Below are 10,197 nucleotides of genomic sequence, written 5' to 3'. Positions count from 1 at the left end.
CCTTGATGAGACTGAAAAACTTGAAATTCCCCACGGGGATATCCAGGTTCTCAGCAAACTCCTCCAATGTCTAATTTTATGGATAACCAAACATGTTCAAGTGAACACATTTCACCTTACGTGGATCAAATACATAGTTTGCATAAAATTCCCTAACAAGTTTGGGATAGTTCGCATTATATTGAGGTTGATTGAGAAAAGCTCCACCACTAATTCCCCGCTAGTATGCAGAAAAGTTAGGTTGAGCAGCAACATAACAACCAGTAAGAATACGATCAGCCACTAGTCGTCGTCTATCATCAACCTAGTTGTGATGACTATCCTTGTGAAACTCGTCGTAAGCTCTTCCTGGCATGGATATCAACTGAAATGAACAACACACTAAAATTAATCATCATTAGCACAATTCATAAATACTAAAATTAGTGAAAAAATGCTTTAAACAGTACCTTAACGTGGCTATAATCTTTGAATTGAATATGTTTTCAAATGTAATGAGACTGTGAATGCAAAGTTTCAGGGTCATTCTATATATAGGGTAAAAATCTTATCCGAAAAAATCTAGGAAATCTGACGAAATCTTATCCAGAAAATCCAATTCTGATAAGATAAGGACACAAGGTCGCAAGACGCAAGCTTGCACCTTGCGCGGGCAAGACACAAAGCTCCTTGCATCTTGAGAGGGCAATCTGGGAAAAAAAAATTTGGGCTCCAGGGCAATAAACTTGATAAGATTGGGCATTTTGACTATAATCCCCTATATTTTATCCAAACAAATCAATCTGTGAATTTTCTTTTTTCAAAGATGCGTGTTACAGAACTATCGTGTAAGGAACACTTGATCTAGTTTTTATTAAACTGAACCGACTGCTAGCCGCTCGCAAAGTATAAATAAATACCAACAGGGTTATCGATTTTATAGGGTACCACCCAACAAGTTAAAGAACCAGATTGAATAACTTGAAGATATGACGCTCATGACCATGGGGAAGGTGCAAAATTCAGTTAAGGGTCACTGTAACCATAAATTTATTATTGCCAATAATTGGGTTTATCAAACAGTATATACATACAGAAAAATAATATTAGAATTTTGCAATAACCATATTTCCAATTTTAAGTATTACAATACTCAAGTCCTACAGCATACAAAACATAAAAAATGAAAACCCATAACATATATGCATACAATTAGAACACAACAAATTATAAAGTAATTTAAAGTTATTAGTGGATTGTAGTTACGGATCCAAGTAGTGAAGCTCTGCTTTCGAGGAAGCTCGTGGGAACCGCGTAACATCCTTAGAGAAGTTGTACTTTTCCTGAGCATCAGCAGTTGCATGTGGTCGGATTGATATTTTTTCAAGTGTGGGAGAATGTTCAAGTAAAAGCTTTATAAAGAGCAACAAGGGCTTTGATCTTTCTACATCCATGATATTTATAGTTTTCAAGCAGTTCAATGTCTGGTCCAAACAGTCAGAAGCTTCCAAATAAGTTAATGCTGGTTTCACATCCAAATGCACATGTGGAAGATCCTGGAAATACATTAAAAGTGAGACTGACTGTGTATAAATGGAACCCACATTAAATTACTATAAAAAGTACACACATCACAAAAACACAAGAGAAACGTTTAGCACTCTTTACCTGATTGTACACATCGAGTTGTCTCAAGTTAGGTGAGTTCCGAAGGATACATAAAACACCTTGAAGTTGATACAAATCACCAAATTTGAAGTCTCGTAAGTAGAGAAGCTTTAAACTATTAGTTGGGTGTGGAAGCCACTTGGGAATATTTTCCGCAATAGAAAACTGTGAGGGTGAAAGTAAGATTATAAGTTAACAAAGAAGATATGGCTGGAAGATGATACGAAATAATATATGAGAACTAACTATACACAAGAGTTGAATGGTATTCACTTGCTCAAACGCAAAAAGATGAAGAGCAAAATTTAAATATTAGAATTTAAAATTCAACTCGTACCTGGAGAAAATACCCGTCGATAACAAAATACCCAACACATGGCATATTACTTAACAAGCTTGCCAAATTAACTCTTTCAACTCCCTGAATAGGTTTTTTGATAAATATACCAAACTCACTAAGACATTTACTATGCAACAAGTGGAGCAAAGTTGCATCGGGGCAACTCCTGATCACTAACTGAAACAACTTTGTAGACTTGATCTTGAAATTGTAAACGTTGGTGCATGCAACCAGTTTCAACATCTTGAGCTGTGGTAAGTTGATAATAGTTCCATGTAAGTTAGCCCCAAATTCAATATTCCTAAGCGTAAGTTTTTCGAGATATAGATATCCTTGAAACTCAAGTGGTGGCTTAATGATACAGTTGTCAAGTTCTAGCATTCTCAATTCTAGACAATGAAAAAAATAATATGGAAGTTGATAAGGTTGGTTTGAATTTGTAAGGACGAGTTCTCTAACACCATCTCTTGCCAATGATGAAATCCATTGATTGACTTCTTGGAAACTATCAAGAAACATTTTTGGTATGTGGAGATGTAACTTTAGGCGAGGACCCTTGAGATAGTTAAAGATATAGTTTGTGATCCTAATAAATCCATTATGACCAAAACTTCCATTTTTGGCAAACTTTCTTGAGAAATGTTTATCAAGAACCAGTGACGTCATTGAGGTCCATCTGTACCTCCATTTTTTTGACAGAACATGTGTCCTCACAGCATCTTGAACAGGTAGCTTCTCTAAAAGCAAGTCTATCAAATTCTCTGGCAAATTACTGATTCTATCCACTTCGGTACAAGTTACAAACCTCCTCTTAGTATTGTTATCTGTCATTACATTCAAGAAAACAAGACTGGTTTATCTAATTACTATATAATACTCTTTATTTTTATTTTTATTAATTTGTTTTTCCTTCAATCAAAATCGATGAAGATTTCCACATACCAAGATGCGCAAAATGTGATGTAGTTCTTAGGCCGATGTTATATCAGTTTACTTATGAATTATGAATGGAAGTTAGATCAATTTACTTATAAATGGGTTGATTTGGGTTATGATATATCTCTCAATGGGACAAAAAGTAAAATAGAAAAACTGCTTGATAAACAACGGATCTAATGAACTGAAAGTTTCCCAATGTGTATCTTCGATCCATAAAACCTCCCAAATCATTTTTTTTCAAAGTTTTAGTTTATTATCAAAGTAGTATATATATGTATTTGATAATCATATTTGATACACTAGTTATTTGTATAAAAGTTTGGACGAGAAGTGTTTCAGGTCAACACAACCTCACATGTATCTAGTTAACAACCATTCATGAACTAACCTGCCCATTTTACCACCTATGGTTTCATTAAGGGACTTATCTTTTTTAGTAGAGAAAATTAGATAAATGGTCCATGTGGTTTACATGAAAAGGGTAAATGGTCTGATGTTCATTTTCGGGGTTCGTGGTCCTTGTGGTTTACTAAACGCATGTGGGTGGTCCCTGCACATAAACTCAAAATATATAAGAACTTAAGCTTAAAAAACCCTAATCGATCTAACTCTCTTTTATTCCAAATACAAACCCACACACAAAAATCAAAAACAAATAAACCAAATTACAGAAACCTTTCACTAAAACAAAATCAGATGCACCTCACGTCGAATCAAAACAAACGAAAATCAGCGAAAGGAGCAGAGCTTTAATCAGAGGTTAGACAGAGCTTGAATCATCGTCAGTTGAGAATTGTACACCCTCGCTTTCAGTTGCAAATCGTACCCCCACACTTTCAGTTGCAAATCATCGTACACCCACGATTTCAGTACAACAATCTTCGATTTGGTATTGGTAGATCTGATTCTCAATTTTTGTTTATGGGTCGGGATGAAATCGACGGTGGCGGCACGCCGGAAAAGGCTGCTAAATTGGGGGAAATGGAATATTTTGATTATTCTACTAGTAAGATCTAAACAATTATATTTATATTCAATGTATACAGGAACTGGTCGTGGACAAGGCAGGATATTGGATCACGAAACCTTCTTTTGCTTGAAAATATGCTGGACGAAATTAAAAATATCACGTTTCTCAATCGCCTGATATTTGGTGTTGGAAATATTACTAAATCCATTTATATTAAAAACGGTTTAGTTTGATTCTTGATGTAAAGGTAAAAATTTTTGTTTCATTTAATTTTTTAGAACTCATTCATGAAATAAAATAGAGATTGTGGTTAACTGTTCCACTAAGGAATCGTGTAAGTGATTATGAATTAATTATATGTATATAATCTTGATTCGTTTCACTGCGTTTTAGCTTTTTGGTATGTGCAGGTATGTGTTTTCATTTAAAGGCATTTTGTTAAAGGAATGAAGAATGGGAAGAAGAAGAAGAAGAAGATAAAATAAGGAATGAAAAAAATATTAAATTATGTAAACGGACGATTTTACCCATCACGTGTTTGGCACGTGATTACACTTGACGGATGAAATAAACGTCCGTCAGAAATTGGGACCATTTACACCGGCTGTGTAAACCACAAGGACCACGAACCTCGAAAATGAACATCAGGGACCATTTACCCATTTTCATGTAAACCACAGGGACCATTTATCCAATTTTCTCTTTTTAGTAGCTGTTAAATATTTTTCTGTTGTGCTTATGTTACTTTCATGTCATCTCCCAATAAGTAACATCATTAATGTTTCTTTTTCAATATTTTCTGCAGCCCATATGAAGCTTACATTACGGGTTTCAAGCCAATCATTCATCACTCATCAGGTAATCTGAATACACTTAGTTGATACTATCTGCATTTGTCTATTTGTTGATTAGTCGTCTTTATAATGCTTTTAGTTCAAAAGGTTATTAAGGGTAACAATGAGGGCTATGAAATCTTAAACGGTTGTAATAGTATCCTAAAGCAATATTACTATCCAAAAGCAAGCTGCAGGCCAAGCATACATGAAACTAAGTATAGAGTGCAATTTGTCTTATCAGCTCTTCATGTTAAAAAAGCTTGTTCTGCCTCTCTTTGTCTTTTAAAAATTTTCAACACATTAAAGTTTCACTTTCACTATGTCACATCTTTTAATCCTAGACCAGCTTAGCTTAACTGATGCAAATATGTAAGCATTGTATAATTGTGTGAATAGCTAAAGCAATCTATTCATACTTGCTGCTTTATTCTTTAGGGATTCTAATAAGTACCTAGGTTAAATTTCGGTCTGTTGAATATGTTAATCTAAGAATAAATCGCTAATTAGGTTATAACAATTACAAATAACTTTAATTGTTAAATCAGAAACTACGAATTCATATGGAATAAACGATGAATGTGCGACAGCATTAAATTGAGGAAAATAAAAAGTCGAATAGAAATTACAACGTGAATCAAGTTTTTCACACATAAGTACGTTTATTTGAAAATCTTAAATCAAATTATGAGGGAGAAATAAACTTACCGATATTCAAAATAAAAGATGAATCCATTGGATTACCGATTAGAGTTTAGCGCCGAAACTTGCAGTCCCTCTCGTTTTAAGTTTTTTCTGACTTTCAGGTTTTTAGGGTTTAGGTCACTGTGACTTAAGTAAACATCCCTCGAATTTTGTCTTGTGTGTACGCTCCAAAACCAAAAGTTTTTATTTAGAGAATAGGTCCTTGTTCAATTAAAATTAGTACGGAGTTAAATACTCTTTATTTAAACTGTAATTAAATTAATTAATTTAATTAAGTAATTAATTTGTCTTTCTTTCAATTGAAGTCGATCATCTTTCCATGTACCAAGATCATCAAATGTGATAGACTTCTTAAACCAATGAAAACCTATCATTTAAACAGCATAATGAAAACTAACTAATTGTGTGCGGTTGGTATCTCGCTGATGTTGACATCAACTTCTCTTCATAGTTAGTGTAAAATATTAATTCCATATGTCGGTACGACTACATTAAGGTAGTACAATGTGTGTTGTATAAGGAATTATAATACCAATTTTTATCGAGTAGTATTTTGTTTCTGGATAATGGTGTATCCTATCGTATACACGCATAAAAGGCATAATGGTTGCATAAAAGTAGCATCAGGAAGACTGGAAACAACAGTTTTGTGAAGTTATCCGTCCAGCGTTCTCCGCTGTACAGGCTGCTCCGTCATGCGTAAGCCCTGAAGGCCGCCTAGCGCGTAAGCCCTGGCCGGAGAACGCCACCTTCAGCGTAAATTTCGGATCACAAGTAACAGAACGTATCAACATCTGACACGTGTCCCCGAGCAATCTGGTGGATCTGACACTATAAATAGACCCCTTGGGTCGTCATTTTACACAGTTCAGACATTCTCACAACTTTGAGAGCTGAGGCTTCACTTCTCTTTCTCTCTCTACTTTCTCTCACTAGAAGTCATCCGGCTAGCACTTTTACGCTCTACGGACGACAGATTGATTAAGCCACCCCACAAGTTTCTACACTTGTGAACCGGGTCTGCAGGGATTATTTTCCAAGGGTAAAAATCAATCGGCAACACTCCGCCCTCCTAAAGCCAGATTACTTCTAGTATCTTGTTGACACTAAGCCTTACCTTATAATAAAATAGGTGTTAACACTGAGAGTTGATCTTTTTATTGCCAAAAATAACAAAAACTTCTATAAAATCTAAAACATTTTCTAAAAGAAAACGTCTTTAACCAACTATACAATATATATACAAGAGATGATCCGATGACGCTCGTACCTAAAAAGCAGCCTACAAACTAACTATTCATACTGAGTCTCATCTATCTACATTAAATCAAACCAAACTACACCAAAAGGAGAATCGAAACAAAAAACATAACAAAACATCAAACTAACATCCAACAGTAGACCTTAAGGAAAAACTACAAAATGTAACAAGCATCGAATCTACGGTTCGACCTTTTATAACTTGCCATGTAAAATCTCTCGACGGATATTTTTCGGAGGAATTCTCGATCTTAAAGAACAAAGCATTAGAAGATCAATCACCAATCATAGTACCCGAAGAAGGAGGGGAAAAACCACGGTTAGCCAAGCTTTGAAAGGCATCTTTATTCGAAGTTCTTAAAATTCGTACCCGACGATCCAACCTTGTTACCATCTTGAGGAGCCATATCAAATTTTAGATTGCTTGCTTCTCTGTAAACCAAATCTTCATCATAATCCATGAGTTTTAAAGATCCCGGGGTATGCATCTCTTTCGCATTTTTTCTTGTCTTCAAATTAACGCTATTCATTTGAACTTTTGATAAATGCCTATTAAAGACATGCCAAAATTTACAAAATCTTTCACACGAGAGCACCTCACAGTCGCAATATATTCTCCCGCTTCGCCCAATTAAAATCGGGGTAGGCTTTTCTTCATTCTTGCCTTCAAGATCCTTCCTTCTCCATCTCCTTCTCCGTATTTTTTTTTTTTTGTTTTTGTTTTTGTTTTTTCAATGTTTCGACGAAAGTGGAATTTGCAGGCCAACATTCAGCCCCAACAGGCAGCCCTGCATTCAGCGCATCAGAGGGCCCTACAACCAAACCAATGGACTTTAAAATGGACTCGTCCACGGTACGATCCACCTTTAAAAACTACAGTTCATTACAATTATCAAGCGCATCAGAAGCTCTGTTACCTTTTTCCAATGCAAAGAAGAGGTAGAAACATAAATTCCATACGTGTCTCCAAAATCATCTCCATCATTTGTAGCTTGGAGATCAAATTCATCAATTGAACCAAACTTGAAAGGAAAAGCACTGGATTAAGGAATCGATTTCTCATCACAGTTTATGGAAGATGTTGCCCCTACATCACCTTCTTCCACTACCCAACCTTCAAACCCAACCCCGCCACATGGGCCGACTCATCCCATGACCACCCCCGTTCCCGTGCTGGCATTACTAAACTTGTTCAACGTCTAAACCGTCACATCTCCACTACCTCACCCCTCCCAAAATCATACTCTCAAGCTTTCTCTTATCTTGGTTGTCTGCCGCAGTGCTATGAACGATGGATATAATGCTTTGATTAATAACCGTACTTGAACTCTTGTGCCCCGACTTCGGGACACGAACATAATTAGGAAAAGAACAACAATATCAACATTACCAAATCTTGTCGAGGCAACAATTTAGCTGGAGATAAGTCTTCAAATAAACATAAAGTGTTTGAGGAGATTAGAAGGAAACTTCATCATTTCTTATCACTACAAGAAAAATGGTCGTTTGTGACGATTTTTTAGTGACGACTTATTATTTGGTCACTATTAATGCTATTTAGTTAACATTAAAAAGGCCGTCACTAAATTTTGTCACTATATCATATTAGTGACCAAACAAATAGTCATTTTAGTGACCAATTTTAGTATTTTGCCCTCAAATAATGTTTTGTGACGGATCTATATTTACGAAAATTGACCAACTTATTTTGGTCACTAACTCGATTTGGTGAACAATTTAGCGTTATTAGTGATGAATCGCTCTCGTCAATAAAGCTCATTTTTCTTGTAATGTATGTACATCATATCATACCTAACTAAACGGCTACTTACCAAGTTTATGGTGTTCTTTAAATATATTCCCTAAACGTTATTGGCTCCCTTCCTAATTTAACCATATAGCCATTTCAGACAAAGTAGGATAGTATAGATAAGTAATAGTTAGCTTTGTCAATAATAACAACCAATAATTTAATTTTCAAAATGTAACCAAAAAATTCATCATCAATTCAAATTCAAATAAACTTAAATACTTCTCATTTCAAAATCAATATTCCAATTTCAGCTTACAACATGTGTCAAAAGGTGTAAACTGGCAGGAACACCCTGATCCCGTGTGCCTTTGGCACCAGCCATTGTCCACCCCACAAGGAATAACTCCGGGCAACTCCCCTATCCTGGATCCCCAACCATGTGACAGACTGACCCCTGGAGGGATCGAACCTGCGTCTATATGTGGCAAACTTTCACATGGTGGGTTCCCAAGAATATTTGGGTGTGGGTACCGTTGAAGCACTGCTTCTTTGGTGGCTTACAACATAATATGCAAGCAAAAAGAAAAATATTTTATCAAGATTTATGATTGTTGTCTTAAACCTCAACGAGTTTAATCCAAATACATACCAAAGCATCCAGCCAGAGAGCAACAGCAACCTACAGAGTGAAACATGTAAGAATCCTAAAATGTTGAAATGGGTAGATATAATATTACAAATAATACCGCTCCAATGTCTTCAAGATTTCTTTTTTGACAAAATTCTGTAGCAGATTTGACCAGCAAGGGAGGGGGACCCTCTTGATCACCCTATTGCATTTCATCACGAGCTGTTTGAAGTTTTGAACCTTCAACGAGAGAAATAATGCAATGGATTTTTTTTTTTTTGTGAAAAACAACGGAAACTCATATACAAACGAAATTGTTTTCCATAGGAAAACATCCTCAACGGAGAATACAAAGAAACGGGGAAACGGGGAAGCTCACACCTAGAAAACAACCAACTAAACGAAAACTATCAATAAATGGGTCTTCCTTAAGAACCCAGAAAACATTAAAACAAATTAACCAATACTAAACCGCATACTACACACTAGTAACAGGTACCAAACCAAACGAACTAAGTGAAATCAAAAAACTTAAAAAATATACGAAAAAACACGAGACGAACCCAATCAATTAACCTCTAGGTCCCGCTCTTTTCAACTTACCATTAACCCTCCCTTTCAAAGTGTTTTTCCCGGACCGATTCACTATCTTGTAAGCTAACACATTGGCGGATTCATCACCCAGTTCGCTCTCCTCCGGCAAAGTACCCTTCATCTCCCATTTCATTATAAGATTAAAACGAGATGTTATTGACTAAAATTCAAGCCTATTTAAGAAGGTCTTGTAAAAAAAAAATTTCCTTGAAGTTGGTGTTAGCCCATATTATATATTGTATTATGATGTAAGCCCATCTTTATAAGGGCCATATTCTAGTATATTCTAGTGATTAGCCTTATGTTTGGTGTGATCTTTATATATGTGGCAAGGATTCTCATTTGTACGCAATTCAGTTAATATCAATATCAATATATCAATTATGATTAATATGGTATCAGTAGCTATCTCCCTATCGCACAGAACCACCACGAAACCCTAACACACAAACACATCTTTACAGCAGCTTCCATCTTCTTCTGTTTTTTTTTTTTTTTTTCACACATATCTACATCCGGCAAGTACGA

General features: G+C 35.6%; 1 protein-coding gene across 1 annotated transcript; it reads right to left on the bottom strand.

The window, feature by feature from the left end:
* Window positions 1–1,132: 1,132 nt before the first annotated feature.
* Window positions 1,133–2,818, bottom strand: LOC139875123 (F-box/FBD/LRR-repeat protein At1g13570-like). The gene is made up of 4 exons (XM_071862487.1): window positions 1,985–2,818; window positions 1,648–1,812; window positions 1,246–1,535; window positions 1,133–1,139 (listed from the first exon to the last, which is right to left on the bottom strand). Exons 1-4 carry the CDS (start codon window positions 2,816–2,818, stop codon window positions 1,133–1,135), a joined length of 1,296 nt encoding a protein of 431 aa, XP_071718588.1.
* Window positions 2,819–10,197: the final 7,379 nt, after the last annotated feature.

Source organism: Rutidosis leptorrhynchoides, chromosome 11 (assembly GCF_046630445.1).
Source record: "Rutidosis leptorrhynchoides isolate AG116_Rl617_1_P2 chromosome 11, CSIRO_AGI_Rlap_v1, whole genome shotgun sequence".
NCBI classification, from domain to species: domain Eukaryota; kingdom Viridiplantae; phylum Streptophyta; class Magnoliopsida; order Asterales; family Asteraceae; genus Rutidosis; species Rutidosis leptorrhynchoides.
Note: the sequence above shows the minus strand (reverse complement) of the source record. Positions and strands in the feature narration are given on the sequence as shown.

Bases quoted from the DNA above. Each gene is read 5' to 3' on its own strand.
- LOC139875123 (XM_071862487.1), bottom strand. From the start codon at position 2,818: ATGACAGATAACAATACTAAGAGGAGGTTTGTAACTTGTACCGAAGTG. The intron at 1,813-1,984 runs GTACGAGTTGAA...TCACCCTCACAG, and splicing joins TCGACGGGTATTTTCTCCAG to TTTTCTATTGCGGAAAATAT. The intron at 1,536-1,647 runs GTAAAGAGTGCT...ATGTATTTCCAG, and splicing joins AACTCGATGTGTACAATCAG to GATCTTCCACATGTGCATTT.